Below are 23048 nucleotides of genomic sequence, written 5' to 3'. Positions count from 1 at the left end.
AGTAAATTATTCTTTCAGTGGTCCTAATAAAATGACTTAAAATAAAACATTTAAAATGGGAAACTGCATGTACAGTATTTAAAAACTATCTGTTTTGAAACTACTCTATTTTCCTTTTCTATTTGGTAATATTTTTATTTCTTAGATTTAAAAATATAAGATACTAGATAATATATTTAAGATTCTTAAAGAATGAGAAGATTGTATTAGAAATTGTAAGATCATCTATTAGGTGTTTGGGTACAAATATCGATCCCAAAAAACCTTATCAGAAGTATGGAAATCTACAAATCAAATTATGTATATCTCCTTTTAAAATCTAATATTAGTGAACTAATATTTATAAAATTAAAGCTAATGCATCTAGTAAGTGAAAACTCTTTCTCTTTTTTGTTTTTCTTTTTTTCTTTCTCAATATATGTCGCATAACTTGTGCTAGGCACTTCAGCTGTCTTACATGGACTATTGTGATAGCCTTCTAAGTGCTCTTCATACATCTACCTTTTCCCTGACTCCAGCGTTGCCTATTCTTTACTCAGAGTGATCCTGTCAAAACATAAATCAGATCCTATTCCTACTCTGCTCGACTTCCAGTGACTTCCTTATAGTAGCCTACAATGTCCTGTGGAAGGCTAACCCTGCTTCCCACCACCACATCTCTCCGTCCTTATTTTATGTCATTCTCCCCATTCATTCAGCTTCCTTGGTGTTCCTTGTGTACACCAAATGTATTCATATTTCAGGGCCCTTGAACTTGATATCTCTCCCTGGAACACCCTTCCCCAGATATGCACATGGTTTTATTCAGATGTCTGGTAAGATGTTATTATTTTATCAAAGAGGTCTCATCATCCTCTGTTTCCTTTATTCTGCTTTATTTTTCATTTATCAACAATGAATATATATTTATTTGTTTTGGGGAGTGTCTTCCCCAGCTAGAATATAGGCATAATCTGTTCTCTGATGTATCTCCAGAGCCCAGAATAGTGCCTCAGATATTTGAATGAACAACTTAGCTCAAGTTCTACCTCTGACTTTAAAGCTTCTCTCCAACGCATAGTGATAAACTCACTTTTTCTGATTATCACTGTAGGTGCTCCTGTTCTGTCTCCACTGGTTCCTTAAAGATAGAGCTCTTATCATAAATGAAACACCATAATAGGTGAGAGTATGGAGTCAGACTGTGTGGTGTGACTTTAAATCTCAGCCCTGCCACTTAGCCATATAACTGTGGGCAAGGTACTAACCTCTCTGTTATTCCATATCTCTATGTAAAATGGCAGTAATGACTATTCAATGACTGGAACACAGGGGAGGTGGAATGAGAACAGTGGGCAAGGACCTTATCATCACGTTCTTTCTGTAACATATATGAGTGTTTGGACTTTTTCATATAAGTAACAGAAAGCTTTGACAGACTTTTTCTTTTAAAACAGTATGACAGGATAAATTTTCAATTTATTTAAAATTTTAGCTTTATTCAGTCTGTGCTAATACTGAACTAATGAAGAACTTCTAAAAAATTTACCTTCCTTTTGGTTCTGTCATGCAGGCTTTGTTTCATTTCCACGTCCTGTATTTACTTCTGTTTCCTAGCTAAAGTTTATTTGTTAAAAGATTGGATCACTTTTGGTTTAGAGTAGAACTTTCATAATGTAAGGGAGACCATAAATGTCAAGGGCTATCTATATTGCCTGCGTTTTCTCTTGACAGAAATTCTATATTCTGGCTCCTTTTCCTATGTTAGACCTTTTTTAGTGTTTCCCTTATTTCAGGGAATAATTTCTAACAGTACACTTTATATACATTCTCGGAGACCAGTAAAGAAACAAAACTGTACATTAGCTTTGCAGCAACCTTTGCCTTTTGGGTACCTGTGAGAAATGAGGTTATTTACCATATCTTCAGTTCTGATATACCAAAAGTATACCAAAAGTATTTTTCCAGAATATTCTCCCTGTTCCATTGTAAAGTCACAGAGAAAGTTTGGGGTTCTTTAGGTAGGTCACAGAGTCCAACAGACTGTGTCTTGTCTCAGATTAGAATCAGTATATTATTTGTGATAGAAATCAAATTAACCAGTAGTTTTTTAAATTTCTTATTTCTTATTTATTTCGTCCAGACACAAAATGGGTTCAAGGAGAAAAGTTCTTTCCTACCTTTTAACATTTTGAGCTGCCTATGTTTGGGATTCAAAGTATTTTTGGTGCTTATTGCTTAACTGGGCTAAAGATTATCTCATGTGACAGGAGAGATCTCTTGTTTTGGAATTGCCATTACTTTCTAGAACAGCCACTCTGTACAGCAGCCAACATGCCCTGGATCTTCCTGCTTCATATTACAGTGATACTGCTTTGTCAGGGTAGAATTCAGCCTCACAGGGCTGGAGTCAGTCTCTGCTGACCTCATGCCACAGTACAGCATGTTCAAATCTGGGAGAAACCAGAGGGTTATTCGGCACATTCCTCCTCCTTCTCCTTCACAGGCATGGAACCCTCACTCTCCTCGGAAACCGTATGTTGTATATGTGTGTGTATCTGTCTTTTTTAAATCTTTTCCTTAATTCTATAATTCTGCAGCTTTAAGTGGGTATTGGTTGAACAGACGGACATAGAAAATGTTTTGAGCTGCTGAAACTTAGCATTTTTCAGCAACAGATCTCTGCCACGGGCATTTGCTATTTTTGGACTGACTCGTGAGGTTGCAGTACTCAAGAAGGCTGTTACTTGTTTCCTAGTTGTTCATTTTACCCATAGCTATTTGGGCAGAATGTACAGAGTGCTCTTTGGCTATATGGACATGCTCAGATTATACTGGAGTGTCCCGACTTTCCTGTATGGTAGGCTGCTTCAGTGCAGAGTCAATGTCATCCTCACTTTCTGAGGCTAAATAGTTATTAGAAAATACGTGTTTTCTTCAATGAACAAGAATTTGGTTTGCTTTGGCAGCTTAGGAAAAGCTTAGGTTAAATTTGAAGATGCCAGGCATGCATAACAAATAAGAATTTGGAATAGAGCCATTTGAAATATTTCTCACATTAAAAAAAGTTTCTTACTAGTCAGCTACTTGTTTCAGTTTATTTTTCCCAAAGACTTGGCAATTTTCTGAATTCTAAAGCAGTATGTGTGTATCTCAGTGCTAGTAAGTTCTTGTCTCTATATCAGCAGAACAGGTCCCTGAGATAAGCTGGATAGAGGATGATCTGGTTTTATGCAACACAACCACCATTTTCACATTCCATCCATATTCTTAAGTAGAAAATGGCCTAAAGCTTGATTTTTACCATGCTCTTTTGAGTTGGTTTTATAAATGATACATAGCTATTTTCTAAGAGATAAATGCTAAAGCAAACCAGATTCTTTTCTAAATAATTTTTAAATTTTTAATTATAGTTGGATTACAATATTATATTAGTTTCAGGTGTACAACATAGTGATTAGATATTTATATAACTTATGAAATGATCGCTGATAAATCTAGTACTCATCTGAAATCATATATGGTTATTACAGTGTTATTGACTAATCCCTATGCTGCACTTTACATCTCCATAACCATTTTTTAACTGCCAATTTGTATTAATCTCTTCCTCTTTTTCACCTACTCTCCCAACCCCTTCTCCCATCTGGTAGCCATCAAAATGTTTTCTGTATCCGTGAGTTTGTTTCTGTTTTGTTTATTTTGTTCTTTAGATTCCACATGTAAGTGAAATCATATGGCATTTGTCTTTCTCTGTTTGACTTACTCCACTCAGCACAATACCCTCTAGGTCCATCCATGTTGTTACACATCCAAGATTTTCTTCCTTTTTTATGGCTGAGTAATATTCCATTGTATATATGTACCACCTCTTTTTTATTAATTCGTTCATTGATGGACACCCAGCCTCCGTATCTTGGCTATTGTAAATAATGCTGCAAAGCAGATTCTTTATAGTTTCACCTAATTCTAAAGTTAATGTACATTAATATTGTTTATCGTTGAGGCATTGGATTTAAGATCCAAACATATTTTTCACTCTGAAATTTAATATTAAATTTCTTATGCTTTACAGTTGATAATTTAAATGCCAACTTTGTTAACAGATTCATGCCTCTGATCTATACCCTTTTTTTTTTTCTGTTGTTTGTTCTGTATCATGGATTTTTAAACCCTGGCATAGCTCTTCTTATTCTGAGGCTATAAAAGGTCAGTTTACTTATCTATTTGTTCTATTAAGAATACTAGCCTAGGTTGAATGGGGTGGTCAGAAGAAAAGAATTCTTAAGAGAGCCCTAAAAGGACAGGGAGTGGAGACCCAGTGGTAAAACAGAAGTTAACTCCTTTGTCTCCATTATTGACAGTCTCAAGGGAAGAGAGAAATGTAAACCATACTTTAAGTATTCTTGAGTTGCTTTTATTTTCTCCATTGATAGCATTAATTCATGAGAAGAGGAAGTTTGCTAAAAATATATTCTTAGTACCTGAGTAAATAAATGATTGTAGATTAAACTGATTCCCTGCTTCCTTACTATTCATCAACTCTGATCAACTAAAATATTCTCATTGAAATAATAATTAAAATGTTCAGAAATGAAGTACTTGCTCCAGCATCTGGAATTCATAATATGATTATCTGGATATATCAAACTGCTGTACTTTGTGAAGAGTTCATTCTAAACTAGAAAATAAACATTTTGAAGGAATACTGAAGAGGGGAAAATGTATCTGATTCTTGGAAATAAATGGAGAGTTTTAGAAAACTGGGACATTATAGAACCCATTTTATAAATGTTGAACATATTTATATTTTTAACTATATAAAATTATAATATCCCCACATGTTCCCCTGTTCTAAAGATTAATAATTCTTTTTTTCCTTTCTTAATAACCTTGTAACACTACACATCTGTATGTTTATGCTAAAAGACATATATGTAATACAGACAATTCCTTTGCAATGTTGACATTGCCTGAGTTTTCTGTACAAATGCCTAGAATTTACAGTGGCAATTTAGAACATACATGTATAATCACTTGGTCATATATAGATGCTGTTCCTTTTAAACAAGTGTTATTTACATTGGACCGTCACTATATTAAACAGTGAACTTTCAAAAGAAAAAAATAAAACTTCCCTTACATCTAAACCTTCAAACTACTGCTTGACCTAAATCTCATCATTCTATAGTGCTCAGCATGCTATATAAAGATTAAATCCCATGAGAACAATGCAAAGGTCTGTCTACATTATTTTGTTATCGTAGGATTTCTTTTTTAATTGAGTTCTATTCAAAAGAAATAGCATAGTGATTTGATGAGAAATATACAACACTGCACCAGAAGGAGACTATTTCAAGTTTTAGCATTTCCCTGCTCCCAGTACTCAAAATACCTTCATGTCCTCTTTAAAATTAGTTGACTCATGTGAATATGTTGTATCCCTTAAGACTACTAGAGGGGGAAAAAGGTCAAGAACTCTGACTTAAAGCTTAAAACATTTGTCAGAGATTATTTTAATTAATACCAAAAATGGTTAAATTACAGTTCCAGTATATTCTGTCTGGAGTGGAAGGTGGTGTAAACCAATCCTTTGTTCATTGAACAAACAATTATTGAGTCTATGAGAGTTTAGAATTTAAGATGGGCTTGGGATATATCAGTGAACAATACAGACAAATCCTCTGTCCTCAAGCAGCTCATGTTCTGGTTGAAGAAGACAGCAACAAATATAATCCTATAATTAAACTAGAATATGTTGGGAATGGGCTATAAAAATGGCAAAACTGAGTAAGGGAGATTGAAAGTCCTGGGGGTAGACTGCCATTTTTAATGAGATAAGCCTCATTTAAAAAGAGACATTTAAGGAAAGGCTTGTAAGAGGTGAGCAGGTTAGCCATACAACTGTCTGAGGAATGAGCATTCCCAGTAGAGGGTACAGCAAGAACAGATTGTTCCTGATGTGTACAAGGAATAAGGAAAAGGTTGGTATGACTATGATAAAGGATAAGAGAGAGAAGAGTGGTAGGAATTGGGGTGTCAAAAATGTAATTGACTTCCTCATTTATCTTTTGCTGTATAACAAAGCACCCCAAAATTTAGTGACTTAAAACAACTATTTTGTTTGCTCTCAATTCTGTGAGTCAGCTATTTGGGCTGGGCTCAGTTGGTGGTTTTTGTGCTGGTCTTGCCTGCGGGGTACACCGTAGTTCTTAGGTGACTCATGTGGGGCTGGATTGTCTAAGATGGCCTTCCTTGCATGTCTGGCAGTTGGTACTGGCTATTAGCTGAGGTTCTTTCCTTGTGTGGTACAAAGATTTTAGCCTGAACAGCTGTAAGGATGAAGTTGTCATTAACTGAGATGCAAAACTTTCTGGAGGTCTAAGTATAGTGAGAGAGAGCAAGCCCCAATGCACACTTTTCAAGTCTCTACTTTTGTGACATTTGGTAATGTTTCACTTGACCAAACCCAGTTTCAAGGAATAGAAAAGTAGGTTCCATTTCTTGATGGGAGGAATAAGAAAGTCATATTAGAAAAGAAAGAACATACTAAATTCAGTGAATTTGTAGCTCTTAACCACTCAGAGGGCCAGATGAGGTATGCCCTTAAAGACCATTTTTAAATACTGGCTCTTTTCTTTTTTCTTTTCTTTTCCTCTGCTCTCCTCTCCTCTTCTCTTTCTTCTTTCTTTGTTGTTGTTGTTTTTTGGTTTTTGGTTTTTGGTTTTTTTAGTATGAAGAGACTTCATTTAAGCAGAGGGGTGACATGATTTGACTTAGGTTTTTAAAAGATCATTCTGGCTGTGGAATTGAGAATAGATTATATGGTGGCAAGGGAGACCAGTGAGGAGGCCATTGTAGTAATCCAGACAAGATATGATCATGGCTCAGACTAAAGTAATAGAAGTGCAGATAATGAGAAGTGGTTAGATTTCGGATGTATTTTGAATATAGAGGGAACAAGATTTTCTGGCAGATTGGATGTAAAGTATAAGAGAAACCAACGACTAAGGATTTTAGCTTGAATAGCTAGAAGAATGGATTTGTCATTAGATGACATGTAAAGTCTGCTTCTATGAGAAAGAGCAAGAATAAGATAAAAGCCAGTTGAGTAGGTTTTAGAATGGGAAAATAAATTTAGAGACAGTAAGTTTTAGACCACTTTTGTTAGTTTTACTTCACTACAGAGCAGAGAAGTGGGGCAGTGACTGGTGGAAGAAATGAAGTCAAAGAAGTTTCTTTAAGGTGGGCGATGGGAAACATCATACTGCTAGGAAGAGGAGAGGAAAAAATCAGTGGAGAGGAAAAATTGATCCAATTTCTTTTGTTTATTTTATTTAATCAACTTAAGTGGCATTTACATATGCAGGCACTATTCAAAGCACTTTACAAATATGGACTCATTTAATGTAAGAATGAAGCAGTGACAGGCCACTGAATTGTAAGTACTGTGGCGGGTACTGTAAAAAGTTCAAGGATGTTTAGGACACAATCTCTGGCTTAAGTACTTGTGATTTATATTAGAAAATATAAAAACTTCCAAAAATAAAATAGGAAGGTAATAGATAACAAAAATTAAACAGAAGTTCAGAGACGAGAAATTGCATTCAGCTGGTAAATGAGGAATATAAATAATTTGATGCCAATTAAAAAACTAACAAGGAGGGGGGGAATATTGAAGAGGGAGTGAGAAGAGGAGAGAGTTATCAGGTAGGATAAAGGCAGGGTTAGAAGTAGAAAGGAAAACGTTTTATCATCAAAATATAGTCTAAAGAGGTCAAAAAAGCAGAAAAGACAACCTCAGAAATACTCCTTTCTCACTGTAATTGTCATCTTCATGTTTATAGTCTTAACCCCCATATATAAGGAGGGAGATGGAGAAGGGGATGTGCGTGTGTGAACTGCATGTACATCTTTAGTACCCGAAGTACAGGGAGTCCTCTCTTAGATGTATTGAAGTGCCTTTCTTTCATTTTAAAATAGTTTGGGAAACAATTTAGAATTATTTTTCAGACAATATAGGAAAATTTGAGATGTATAAGTCCAGGAAATATGATTAGAATATGTCCTTTAATTCTCACTTGCTTTCAATGAAAAGTATAGTTGTTGTTTGAGATCCGAGGATAAGCAGAGTATATAAACTGTTTAGGTTGATATTTCGGTGAAAGAAAGTATATTATGTTCAGTGGAAATGTGGGAGGAAAAGTTTATAAAGAATCACTTCTGGGGAGCATAGAAGCCTAATTCAAACTGACATTTTTCCCCCCAGTGGTTCCTCATGCATATTGTCTAATTTGAAAAATTTTAATTATGCACGACTGTAAGTTCAGGGAAGACATTGTTATGGAGGTCTAAATTAGCTCACAGAAAAAGAAATATGTTTGGCCAAATTACTTCTCAAACAATGATCAAGTTTACCCATTATTAAAGGAATGCAATTGACAATTAAAATGAGATCTTATTTTCGCTTCTCAGACAAATTAAAGTACAAAGATTTGATGCCTAGAGCTGGCACCATCATTTGTCTGCACTGTTTGTAGTAGTGTAAATTGCTGTGATTTCTGGAGAACAATTTGGTAATCTCTATCAAAGTGTAAAACATATACACTCTCTAATATACTGCAAGGAATTTAAATTATCAGTATATTCACAGAAGTTCACCAAGATATGTATATAAGTGTATTATAGCATTATTTATTATTTTAAAAATGGGAAGAATTCATTTTGATGCCCAATTGAAGTTCAGCATTAAATATCTTTGACATTCCCCTCTCCCCCAAAATATGGTGCAACCTTCTTCCTTGTTAAGGAACTGGATCCCGTATTATCCTGTTTTATGGTTATCAGGTTGATTCACAGGAATGTTTTTAGGTTTCCTAGAGATAAAGGCTTTTCATTTATTCTGTTAATGACTGTCACTGGAGATGAGTCGTTCAGAATGAAAGATCTAATACTCAGATGATTCTCACAAAAGAGCTATTAAGAACAGAATGGGCAACAGTAGGAAGCTGTTAATATAAAAACAAATCTTTTAAAAATTAAAGACTACATGGATGTGAGAATGAAATGGGAGAGTGAGTAGTATAGAGGAAGTTTACCATAATTCCACATCTTCAGATAATTCTTTTAATTTCTAAGAGCTCCATTTTCATTTTGAAGAACAGATCTGCCAACCACGTCACAAAATTTAAGACAGTAGCAGAGGAAGATGGAAGTTTTATTATATACTTTTTCTTAAACTAATGTTGCTTTTACATTGTACATCATTGCATTTACATTTATCATACATATTTTATTAAATAGAAGTTATTTTATGAAACAATCCAATTTTTGCCCGTTTATCTTATGTTTACTTCAGTACAAGCTTTGATAAATTGCTTGCATCATTTGACTCAGTGTTATTCTCTACTGAATTAATTATATGCCAGATTACCTCTGAGTTTTGGAGTTGGATAAGGAGATATAGAGAGGAAGGCCAAATGTAGAACATCCAGGGAGCAGCTGTTTATACCTCAAACAATGAGCAAGATCTAAAGAACTGCACTCATTTAATTACTTCATTTGGTGCATGAAAGTAGGATTAGAGAAAGCAAAAATATCATTGGTTCTCACTGACCAGATGTTTGTGGTTTCGACTTATCAGAGTGAACATTTTCACCTTGGAGGCAAGGGCTATAGATTTTATTGCCACTAGGGCCCCAGTTGGCTCTAAAAAGAATATTAGCAAGAGACTGAGGCTCGAGAGACCGAGACTCAAGAGACCTAGTTTATCATCCCAGCCCTACCACAACTAGATAGAACTTGGGGGTTTCAGTTAGCATGCCAGAGCTTTCTTATGTTTCTCATCTACAAAATAAGGCTGTTTCACAAGATCACTTCTCAAGATCTTTAAATTTTAAGAGGCTCAGGTGAATATCATGTACGTGAATATACATGTACAGACATGTATAGATTGGTTTTTAAAAATAAAATACATTTTCCAAGGGGATCACTTCATAAGATATATAGATGTCTAACCACTATGCTGTATATCTAAAACTAATATACTATTGAATGTCAGCTATAATTGAAAAACATTTTTTTTAAAGCAGATTCCAGACTCACCCTTTGATAGTCTGATTTAAAAGGTTTGGAACAGAACATGTGCCTTTCTCTCTTGGAAAGTCTCATACAGCATGAAGAATCACTGCTATGCATACTCAAGTATTTATTCACTTCTGAACGCTGCCTCTCTCTATTCTCATGCCTAACTATACATTTGCTGTTCTCCTAGATTGGATAAAATGTAAAGAACTGTTATTCACTTCTGAATACCATCCACTTCTAGCACCCAAGAAATATGTGTTGACTTGGGCCCACCTTCAGAGACTTGATTTTCTCCAGAGGTAATCAGATTTTGCGATCAATTTCAGAGGCTCGTAACAATCTCAGTAGGGAACTTCTTTATCACACTCAAATTCCTTACTCTTTAGTTTAAGTCCGGCTCATTCATCCAACATATGTTTATTAAGAACCTATTATGTGCTACCTATTACCAGCCTATGGCTCTTCTCTGCATTCCCGCCAAGTTCCCCATCTTTTTCTACATGAATGGATGGAGCACAGAGGATTTTTAGAGCAGTGAATCTACTCAGTACAATAGATATTATAAAAGCAGATACATGTCTTCATACATTTGTCAAAACTGTAGAGTAAATGCTAATATAACCATTGGACTTTGCTAATAATGATGTGTCAGTGTTGATTAATCAGTGATAACAAATGCACCAGTCTGGTGGGGATGCTGATAGTGGCAGAGACTGCATGTGGTGAGACAGGGAGTAATAGGAACTCTACTTTCTGCTCAGTTTTGCTGCGAACCTAAAACTGCTCTAAAAAATAAAGTCTATATTTTAAAAAAATAATAATAAAAATAAATAAAATATATTTTCCTAAGGCTCTCAGAAATGGACAGAGATTTGGGTCTCAAATGTTGCATATACTCTCTGTTTCTAGTCAGTTAATAGTTTTGAAAAGCAATTTCTTAACTAATTATAAGTCAGTTACAAACTACCTCAAGAAGGTAAATGAAGGATTTTACCTTACTTAAACTGGAACTACTAGTGTGTAGGAAAATCTGCATTTAGACTCTTATAACTCTGAGTAGGATATGTTAAACAAAAAATTTTTAACTTACACAACTGAAAGTCTTTTTAAAACAAAGGATTTATTAGGCCATTGCTAACAAAAAAAAAAAAAAAAAAAAGGACCGAGCTTGAGGCCTGGAGTCTAAACCACTAGAGCAGCGTGGCTGGGTAGGAAAGACATGTCCATTGTCCTGGAGTTTTGCAAGCATTTTTATAAATCAGGGGCGAGAAAGATGTAAGCCTTTCTGAAAGAATTTATATTAGCTATAGACAAAGAGGGTGGGAGAAGGTAAAATGGGGCTAGTTCTGGGATTAGCCCATCAGACATCAAAGTCCCCAAGGCAGAAGTGTCCACTCTGGTAGATTAGCTCTAGGCAGCAGATCGGAAACTTCATGTGTAAATAAAAAGCAGAGGCTGCTGGGGTTCTATGGCACCTGGCTGTTCTCTCTTTTAGGTAATAGAGGAAATAGCCACTTGGAAATTAATCCTAAACTCCAACAGATACACAGGAATGTAAGCAGTCTTTGGTCAGAGCTAGTCCACAGCTATTAATAGGCTAACTTTTCTCTTTCTCTCACTCTACAACAAGTATAATTTTAATTTTGAACATCTCAGATTGTTTTTTTGTTTTTTGGGGTGGTTAGGTGATTATTTACTTTCTAAAGTATTCATTCTCAAATTCCTTTAGCCATTTTTAAATCCAATGTGATATTACTAAATATCCTATATGTGAATCTTTAATATACATATTATTTTGCAAAAAAAAAAAAAAATCTCCCATAAGTGAGAGTAGCAATATCTTAATTTACATGAGATTAATCTCTATGGTGTATGTGTACTTTTGACATTTACTTTACTTGATGATCTAAAGTTTCTAAAACACTGTCAAGATAAAACTAGTGCTTAAGTTCAGTTTTTTATTAATGTTAAAATTAAGTATAGAAAGGTATTTTCTAGGTACTGTTAATTCTTTGGAAAATAGACACATTTTCTCCTTAGCATTAAATTGTTATCTTTAAAGATTAGTGGTGTTAAGAGTACATAAATAAATACTTTGTAAAAGAAGTCCTAATTACTGAAGTATTAAACAGATTTTCTCAACTTAAGTTATCTATGGCTAAACTCATTTCCTTTTTTATTAGGGTTATTATACTAGTAGATGAGAAGTACTCTGAAGATATATGGTACCTAGATTTCAGCAGTGCATTTAACAGTTTTTCATTGTATCTGGGGGTGGGAATTATAACCGATTATTCATAACCAAGTGAATGAATGAATGAATGAATGAATGAATGAAAAGAGTACTAACTCAGATAAGTATCAGCCTGGAACAAGGTCTCTGATGATTTGTTGCAAAATACCTTCTCTTCTGTTCAATCTCTTCGTTAATTCCTTGGCTAAAGACATTGCCATGCTTTTTCAGAGTTGAAGATGTCAAGCAGCTAGAAAAAAAAAATTAATTTTGATCCATACAATTGAAAAGCAGAAGTCATCACATTGTGTTTCAGCAGTACCACATTTATGTTATTTATGGAAATGGCAACTATTATTTTATTTTTAATTACAGTTGACAGTCAATATTGTATTAATTTGAAGTGTGCAGCATAGTGGTTAGACATTTATATAAGTTACAAAATGATCCCCCCAATATGTCTAGTACCCCCCGGCACCATACATAGTTAGTATTGACTATATTCCCTATGCTATATTTTATATCCCCATGACTGTTTTTTAACTGCCAATTCGTACTACTTAATCCCTTTATCTTTTTCACCCAGCCCCCATTCATCTCCCTTCAGCAACCATTAGTTTATTCGCTGTATCTTTGAATCCGTTTGTTTTGTTTGTTCATTTATTTTGTTTTTTAGATTCCACATAAGTGAAATCATATGGTATTTATCTTTCTCTGTTTGACTTGTTTTCACTTAGCATAATACCCTCTCGGTCCTTTCATGTTGTTACAAATGGTAAGATTTCATTGTTTTTTATGGCTAAGTAATATTCCATGGTGTCTATGCTGTCTATTGATGAATACTTAGGTTGCTTCCATATCTTGGCTGTTGTAAATAATGCTGCAATGAATGTAGACATACATATATCTTTTTGAATTAGTGTTTTTAGATTTCTTTGGATAAATACCAGAAGTGAAATTTATAGGTCATAAAGTAGTTCTATTTTGAATTTTTTGAGGAACTTCCATACTGTTTTCCATAGTGGCTACACCAATTTACAATCCCAACAGTGCATGAGGGTTCCCTTTTCTCTACATCCTCACCAACATTTGTTGTTTGTTGATTTATTGATGATGGCCATTCTGATAGGTGTGAGATAATATCTCATGGTGGTTTTAATTTGCATTTCTCTGATGATTAGTGGCATCAAGCATCTTTTCATATGTCTTTTGGCCCATCTGTATGTCCTCTTTGGAGAAATGTCTATTCAGGTCATCTGCCCATTTTTTAATTGGATTATTTGGATTGGCTGGAGGGAGGGGGATATTAAGTTGTATGAGTTCCTTATGTATTTTAGATATTAACTCCTTATCTGATAGAATATATCGTTGGTGAATATATTCTCCTATTTAGTAGATCGTCTTTTTGTTTTATCGGTTTCCTTTGCTGTGTAAAACTTTCTAGTTTGATGTAGTCACCTTTGTTCATTTCTTCCTATGCAAGGGCAACTATTTTTAACACCATTTTCAGTGAAAGAGAAAGCAAACAGAGGAGCTAAATTTAAATGCTGTTTCATTTGCTAGGTTCTTTAGCAAATCTCTAACTCTTAACAAAGTGATTTAGATAGTACATCAAAAAGAGTCTGCTTATTGGGATTTTAACCTATATCAGACAAAGCTCTTACACTGCAATACATTTTAAAAATTAGGATGTCTTAATCATTTTTTTAATTAAAATTCTAAAAGGAAGCATTATTAATATTATACCAAAAATATTGTTATATAATCATAACATAAAACAGCCTGAGAGAAAACAGAGTTTCTGGTAATTGAAAGGAATAAATGAAATGCCTAATAGTGTCCCCATATCAGTTTTGTTTACAAAGAGACACTGAAAGAACATTTGTTATCAATTGATCGTGGACAAATTTGTCTTATTAAACTTCTACCCTTAATGTGCAAGATAAAGCACTAAGTTATAAGAAATTTTAATTAGGACTTTCCCTTTCCAACTCCCTAGCTTAATGGTCTACAAATTCTGTCATCTCAGTTTTAACTTTAAAATGTTTTTCAAATTAATTTTTATCAAGTCATAAGAACATAAAAATAATTTTGTCAGAATATATTCATGCAAAGATAGGAAATATTTCCTGATAGGCTGCTTCAGTCAGGAACAAAGGAGAGACAGTTCCATGGTGATTTTCTCAATATTGGCTTATAAATAGAGGTCTTCCATATTTATTGCTTCTTAGTTCTATGTGAGATATTTGTCTCCTAATTTAAATTGGGAATATTTTTTTTCCCCTCAAACATTTCTAATTTACTTAATCATAGGGTAGACTATCCTTCAAAGTCTTTTGCAACTTGACTTTGGAATTCTGTGAATTTTTTTTGCAGTAACTCTACTTTTTATGTGGTCATAGAATTTGAGAAACTAACTCAGTCCTTAGAAGATTAATATTAATTCATAAACAGACACTGTCTAGCACAGGTAGCCCTGTAAAACATTGAATACAAAAAAAAAAAGGATATTCCAATTCAGAAGACAGCCACAACTAGCTATAGACGTAAATGTATGATTTCATGTTTTTATTTCTTACTGATTTATTCAGTAGACGTTTATTGAACCTACTGTCTGCCTGGTCCTGGAGAACCAGAAGTGAATGTAGCGTCCACCATACTCCCCACTTTTTTAAATAATCGTAATGAATTGGTCTCATATCGCTTTTAGGGAACCTTATTTTATAAGTCGTTTCACTGGGACCACAGATAGTTGACCTGTGGCCATAGGTCCTTATTTCACTGTTAAGAGTTTAGTAATCGCCTATGTTAATTTACTCATTTAAATACTACGGCAAGTCTCTGTACTCTGATGGAATACTAAAACCTCAGAACAGGGTTTCCTCTGTCTTCTAATTTAGAATAAGTCATTTTATTATGTTATATATATTTTTAAAGTATTTTAAATAGATTGAGCCTAAGGAAATAAGGCCAGTGAACATGATGGCATCTATTACTGGATTTTGACAAGTAAAATCAAGGTAGAAGGCTTACATGTATTTAAAGAATGAATCATGTTTTGTGAAAACTCTTAAATTATAAAATCAAATGTCCAGGAACTTATCAACCCACTCAATCCCCACTCTCTAGTTTTCCACCTCCAACCTCAACTCTGCAAGCTCCAGTCTAATTTCTTTGGTACTAAACCTTGATTCATTTTAAGCTCCCTAAAGCACATAAGTCTCATGACTGATGGGTGGCAAAACAAAGACTCAATTCTATCTCCTCTGCAGACTAGCAGCCTTCCAGCCCCATCTTGCTAATGAAATATGGGCTGTTGTCTTAAGCTTAATGATATGAAACAATAGAATACTGTAATATGATGGTATCTCAAGAGAAAGAATAAAGGAATGAGAAACTGGCCATATGTTTGTTTTTATAACAAAGAAGTTTGGAAGGAGTTACATTTCCATAAGAAGCTGGGTAATACCTATAGTATCAGTCTTCACTTTACTTTCTACCCTTTCTTGGTTGTATCTATTTGAAGTCATATAGCTATTCTTAAAGAATATTTGGAACCACTAGGGCTCTATGCAGTTTAGTGGAAAATTAAATAGAGAAGAATAATGAAGCCAGGTTATTTTCAACTGTAATAGCTTTGTATCTGTCTGTTCCCTCCCCCACCCCACCCCTACCCCTAAGCCATCTATGGCTGGTAATACTTTGGAAAGAATAAATTGAGATCAATCCTGTTCTTCCCACATGGACCTGAAATAGCCCATTGAATACCACTTTTTCTTCATTTTATCAATTTTCATATATTCCGAGATGTGGAAAATTGTGTTTATTTTTTATTCCTTAGAGCACCCAGTGTTGTCTGTTGTCCACTTGGGATTTGGAAGTTATAAATAGATATTAAGTAAGGATTTTCAAGAGATGGCTTATATAGCTCTGACATAGTCACTCTACTGACTAGCATTTTCTAAAACACTATGTAACATTACCTATATATTACTTCCAGGTAGTAATTTTCCAGACATAGATTATGCTTGGGCATAGTCTAATGATTTACTTTATATTTTTGAAATTTGAGTGGTTTTTTTTTTTAACATCGAAGATGTGACCTCACTTAGAAAATAAAATTTAAATCAACCTGTTCCACCAACAACTCTTTATATATTATTTCCTCATGAGCCTGCTATTTGGAAAAGTTTGTTTACAAACAGCATGTATTATTTTCTCTTCAAAAAAAAAAAGTAATTCCGGACTAAGAGTCAGTTATCATTTCTGAACAGTACTAATACAAGTGATACCACCTGGAGTAATTATAATTCCAGAAAAAATTAAATATTTGTCATTTTGATCTGGCTACAGAACTTTATTAGGGGGAATGTACAGTTTCCATTAGGCCTTTGGAAATCCTGAAAACAAGTTGACCCTTTTGTGGACCTGCGGTTATAGACCACTATTCTATACTCTATCTAATGATATCAAAAAGACTATTTTATTATGTCATTTCATTTTACAAAATAAATTTTGTATGATTCTGCTTTGTAGGCGGTACTTGGGGTTTACCTGGACCTTCCTTAAGTAAGGGAGTGATATTCTCATCATGGCTTGTATGGTTGTGAAACAGCTCCTTGCAGCAAATTTGAGTCCTTTAGTTGGTAGATGACATTGTGGTATGTGATTCCTTAGAAGTAGGCAAAACCTAAATAAGCAACCTTTACTGCTCATTATACTTCTTCAGGTAAGTGTCTTGGATAGCAGGACAGGTTAAATTTAGCTAGTTTCTAAGGAAGGGTCAGTGCCTATATTCTTCCTTCCTAAAACCTCAATTCTGATATTAGCTTTGGCACTAAAGCAAAAGTCTGTGTTGCTCTCCTTTCTGAATTAATTGGTTCTAAGAAGTAAAAGAAAGTACTTGCCTTATTTAGAAGTTCATATGACCATACTAATCTCAAAAGATTTTAAAACTCTTTCCAATTCCTTGCTTTGTCATTTTTTTTTGCTTTAACACCCACTGGCTGATTATGGGGTTTTGTTTATGCATAAAGAGAGCTGCTGAAGTCAAACAAAACCTACCTCTTACTGAATCCCAGTGGGAGCTTAATGTAGTTAGAGACTTTTTAGCTGAACTGGTTGCCAGGTAGTGGAGGGTAGGAGAAGAGACTCCTTGAGAATGCCCAGCCAACTGATGTGACACATTTTAACTTTAGTGCCTTCTTTGCAAATCTGTTTTCTGCCTTTTAGGACTATGGATAGAATTGATTTGTTAGAGTTTGTTTTTTGTTTTTTGTTTTTCCTTTACTCAGCTTTACTTTTCCCATCTTTTGCCACTTTAGGAAAAACTTGCCCAGTCAGTTATCAGGCATCAAATCAAGGTCAGTCTGTAGGAACAGAACAAGTTCTGTGGTCTTTGGACGTTTTTCTCCAGTAGTCCTTTATGAATATAATGAAGGGTGAAAGAGAAAGGAGAGCATTAGGCATTTTATCCAAAAAATAAAATAGTATTCGTGAAGTCTGACAGCTAAGATAGGCTTTAATAACATGGGAAAGCCTCTAGAATTAGCCTTGGTCTTTATAAAGAACATCTTTTGTCTGGGATTTGCTTCCAAATAATTGTGGGGCAGAGGAGTGGGGAACACAGGCTATGAGTTAATAATTGAAGCCGAAGACTGCACAAGATTCATTATCTTCTCTGTTTTTCTGTATGTTAGTAAATAGGGATTTTTTTTTTTATGGTAACATTGGTTAATGAAATCCATTAAATTTTAGGTGTACAATTCAACAGTAAGGCATACACACACACACACTCACACACACTCTCACACACATTGCATTATGCATTCACCGCCCACAGTTAGATTTCTTTCTGTCACCATATATATTGACCCCTTTCACACCATCTATTTCCCCACATCCTCTGGTAACCACTAGTCTATTGTCCATGTCCAGAGTCTCTGTTTATCCTGTACATTTGTTGCTTTTGGGTTTATATCCCAAGTGATATCATGTGGTTTTCAACTTTTTCTATCTGGCTTATTTCATTTAGCATGATTATCTCAAAGTCCATCCATGTTGTCGGAAATGGCAGTATTTCATCAGTAAATAGGTTTTTAAAAGACATCTTTCCCCAGGAATTTTGGAAGGATAAAATTATTTTCTTACGAAATTTTCAACATCCCTGATAGTCAACAGTGTAGAACACAATAAGATACTATTATAGGTTTGTATTATCGAGGGGAAAAATATTTTCTTACCAGAGATAATTCTGAGTTTAGTAGGTCATTTTTTGTGTTATTGTCCAGATTATGTTGCATTTATCCAGCAATATGTAGATTTATTTTATAAATTAGATTTATTGAATTTGTCTTCAGTTTTGTTTCTGTCCAAGGACATATTCAGTAAACTTTAATCAGTGTTGAGGAGACTCAAAAATACTCAATGAAAAATTATTATTGAACAGTTCCTTAATAAAGTAACACTTAAATGTTTTTATATATATTTTTAAAGGAAACTTTTTGTGGCATCAAATAAAAAATCCATGATACATCTCTGGATAGCTCCTTAATTAGGAGCCTATTTTTCCAGTCTGGTGTCTGGTTCCTATCTTGACTTTGCTGCTAAAATGCTGACTTAATCCTCAATCTTTTCTATGTTGTCAAGTTGATCACTCATATTAAGATTATCAGTGCCAATTGAGATGCTGTAACTTTGAAACAAGTGTTGATAAACTTTTTGTGTGTGTGTAAATGTCCAGATAATAAATATTTTAGACATTAAGGGCCACATATGCTGTCAGTTACATAGTCTTGTTGTTGTTGTTGTTGTTGTTGTACTTTACAACTCTAACAACATAAAAACAGTTCTTAGTTCTTTTCTAAGAGCCTTTTAAAAATAGGCAGAAGGCTATAGCTGGTGAATTCCAACTACACAATTGCTTTTTAATTAGATAACCTTGAGAAATAAAAGGTAAGCATACAAATGGTAAAGGTTATTTTTAAAGGTAAAATTATGACTCTCCTACAAAATGAACGTGTCGAAGATTTTACTTAATTCACTAATTAACCAGTTATTAGGAACCAGTAAGTTGTTTAAATCGATCCAAATGAGAATTGGACTTAAGGACATTTGTATGTTCTACCAGACAGAATTTATTTACATTGTATCACCAGCACCATCCAGAAGGTAATTTCCAAATAATCCCAGAGAATCCAATACACCACATTAGGCATTCCCTCGAAAGAACACTTAAAATCTTTTACCATTTTAGTTTTTCACACTTTTTGCAGACAATGTCCATCCTCCTAGTGATCATAAATAATTTCCAAAGATTATTCTTGATTACAAAATGATTGGTCTTATCAGGTTTGACCTGATTGTTTACATAAATTCAATAAGAGTACTAATTAATCATATAGACATCCTTAAATTTTCTTTTCAAATCCAGAGCCATACAGTTTTAAGCAAGTAATAAGGCTATAAGATTAACTTCTGTGTGGATGTTTTCATAAAGAATTGTAGATTGGACTTTAAGCATCTCTTATTTACTATTCCAAGGTTAGGAAACCACACCTAAGAAACTCTCTCACTAGATTTCACCTGCAGTATTGATAAATTTGGGTGAGTTCATCTTATCTTCAAGTCTCCAACATTTGCTAAAGCTCACCAGGAAGTAAATGACCTTTCTTGCCACTGGTAAGCCAGGGACCCTGTAAATCAGGCGTCAGGTCAGTTTTCATGGGAGGGCTTCTTTACAGGCATTGGCTCCAAAGATAAAGCCAACTGCTGTTCCTTAATGTGATTCTCTTTTGGTTTCTCACCCATCAGAAAATAGATATTTATTGCTCTTCAACAGATGGTCAACAGTAAAAATCAAATTCTCAGTGCCGCAATTAGTGAAGAGTAACTTATCAACTGTGCATAAATCAGAAACAAGAACAAAATAAGCAAGAGAAATATATTTAAGAAAATCAGAAAACCAGCAAAATTGACGTTCTATTGCCACGTGAGGTTTACTTTGGGAGCCCAGGCTAATGCAGCCATTGAGGGGCACTTCTCTGGAAACTCAGGTAAATCCATTGGCATCTCTGTGGAACCTCAAAAACTGTTTAAGAATAATTTTTAAGGTAAAATCATGTCTCTCGTACAAATATACAGTGAACGCTTTTCATGCACAAGGTCTGCTTTAGACCCAGGCAATTCTTCAGGGCTGCCGTCTTCCATATGGTAGCTCATCCAGTCAGGGCAGTTTTGATCATGTGGAACTTTGTCTCAACACATGCTTCACTGGTGTCAGCAGAAGGGAAAGAGAATAAAAGCCTCATAACAATGTCTGGTTTGGTTTTCTCTCAGCAGTGAGATTATAAATAATTTTTGTTTTTATAGGTTTGCATATTTTCAAAGTTTTCTACAATGAATATGATCATCTTAAAATAAGACCTATTAAAAATGCTTATAAACAGAAATAAGCAAACATTAGCTAGTGTTGATGTTAGTACAGGATTGGGTTTTTGCCACTGTTTTTGTAGAAATATGTTTACTCTCTTGAAATCTTACAACCTAATTTTTAAGCAAAGATGAAACTTCTATTAAGTCAAAATTTTTTATTAATTTGTTTAGAGAGTTAAGGGCAGAGTTCTGTGCCTCTAGAGATGGAAGAGTATTTTCTGGAGCCATGGTTTCAACTCAGAATTTTCTTCAAATTTATTCAAGGTGCTTTGGATTCCATTCAGAAAGCTTTATCTGATTTAAATGAAAGAATGCTATATGAAGTTGGTGAATGCTATTTGGAAAGATCTCTGACTTCTCAGTACTGTGCTGGCTAGAGCTTCCAGCCCTATACTTAAATAGAACAGAAATTATCACAGCTTTAGGCTCATAGAGAGGACTATATTGCACTGTACCAAACTGTCTTCATTGTCTGATTCATTTCTGCATATTGACATGAAAGAAATGTTACTAGATATTATACATTGTACATGCTACACTGTATTTTATAATCATTAAAATTCTTCCTTTGTTCATTCCCCAAAACTGCCTTTACAAGTAAGAAACAAAGCTTAAATCTGATAGCTTGTCTGAATCTGATAGCTTGTCTGAAAGTGATATTTTCCAGGCAGGAATAGTATCTTTATGATGTTCTGTTCCTTCATGAAGTATCATGAGTATTTACTAAATAGTATATAATGGTACAGAGACTGAACCTGGGCTTACATTTGTGGTCTTTTAATCCATTGCTTAAACTTCAGAGGGCTTCAGTGCCTTTCGTTCAGAAGCACTTTTTCTCTTTGTCCATAGTGAGTAAGACTTTAGGATCTCATGCTCAATTTTCTTTTTCTTTTTCTTTGTTTCATTTTCATTTAAATGATTTTGTGAACTTAAAGTGAAAAATAAAGGAACATTAGGAAAGCATGGAAATCTGTTCTGGCAATCTTTTAGTTTTTTATCAAACCATGGGTAGATTGTTTTTCTTTGTATTTTTTGAACCAAGCTACTTAAACAGTGTTACTTTATTTAGAATGTTTTTAACCTTCTTTAAGATATTCTCTAAACCTCACCTGGTTTTAAGTTAGAAGACAAATGTGAATGTTGAATTAATGTCCTGTAGCTTTAAGTTCAACCAGTTTGATGCTTTTGTCTTTTATAAAAGATGCTCACAGCTCGAGAAAAGAGGCAGATACTGTCTGTGATCTCCATTCTCAAACTTCATTTGCATTAGCAGCTCTAGCGAACCACACACACACGCGCGCGCGCACACACACACACTCACACTCACACACACAGGCACACACGCACGCATGCTTGTTTGGCAGAAGCTTTCTGTTTATTCAGCACAGAGTCCTCCCAGGCTTCCAGATGTAGAAAGCTCTGAGAATTGATGCAGGAGGCAGAACCGGAACTGTACGTAGGCTGAGGTGGGCACTGCGGAAGATTGGCTATGCGGGGATGTTGATGTGGTGCGGCTGTACCTGCCTGTTCTGTGAAAGGCCCTTCTCTGAGGCTGTGAAGGTGAGAAGCCCAGGGATGCACTAGAAGCTTCATTTCGACTGGCTCTTTGGTGGGGCAATGCATTCCCAGTGGTAGCTGTCCTCATTTACAGTGTTATTCTCGGAAACCAAGTATGTGCAGCAGTGACAGACTATGCCACAGCTCCTCTGAAGCTGGGACAAATGGAAGGAGGTTATAGCCAAAAGAGGTTGTGATTTTTTTTCCACGATCCAAGCTTGCTCTGGCAGTACACAAATGAAGGATGAGCTTTGTGGCGAGTACAATCAGCAGACTGCCTGACAGGGGGTTTGGGTAAGATAAATGTGTTGCTTGTGTTTTTTGGTTTTGTTTTTTCTCGTTTTCGTTTGTTTGTTTATTTTACTTTTGTATATCAGCTATATAGAATTGCCTCTTAGCAGTAACTAAAACGTTTTGCAGATTCATGTTTGGTTGAAAAGGATGGCCAAGAGAGCCAGAAAGGAAAACATTATTTCTGGTCATTCAGTTGTGACCTTCAGAAATAATTATCAAGTTTTCTCAGATATTCATGAACAGGCAGAAGCCAAGAATTTACAGGGCAAAGAATTGTGTCTAACAGATAATCTTTTCTTTCTTTGAACAGTCATAGTTACTTCCCTTCTACCCCAACACCCCCTGCCCAGCTTTTTCTTACGGCCTAAAGTGAAGAAGAAAATAAAAGCTTTCTGCTCTGAGTTGTTGCCACTGGAACAGTAATAGGCTGAGGACACAAGTATGGAGGTGGAGGAGGGCAGGATGG

General features: G+C 34.8%; 1 protein-coding gene across 9 annotated transcripts in view; it reads left to right on the top strand.

Moving 5' to 3' along the window:
* TMCC1 (transmembrane and coiled-coil domain family 1) overlaps positions 1–23048 on the top strand; it is a 185180-nt gene that overhangs the window by 124016 nt on the left and 38116 nt on the right. The window contains exon 1 of one of the 9 annotated variants that reach the window (XM_039886814.1): positions 2153–2514. The exons of 6 other annotated variants lie outside the window; for them this stretch is intronic. In XM_039886814.1, the coding sequence (XP_039742748.1) occupies positions 2488–2514 (27 nt within the window). In that variant the 5' untranslated portion in view covers positions 2153–2487. Of the gene's footprint in view, positions 1–2152; positions 2515–22030; positions 22292–22504; positions 22583–23048 lie in introns of those variants that run through there. 2 more of the 9 variants (XM_039886811.1, XM_039886815.1) reach the window with 2 other exon arrangements.

This window comes from Pteropus medius, unplaced genomic scaffold, assembly GCF_902729225.1.
Source record: "Pteropus medius unplaced genomic scaffold, Ma_sr-lr_union100, whole genome shotgun sequence".
Classification (NCBI taxonomy): domain Eukaryota; kingdom Metazoa; phylum Chordata; class Mammalia; order Chiroptera; family Pteropodidae; genus Pteropus; species Pteropus medius.
The sequence above is the reverse complement of the archived record's forward strand: the minus strand, read 5'-3'. Positions and strand labels throughout refer to the sequence as shown.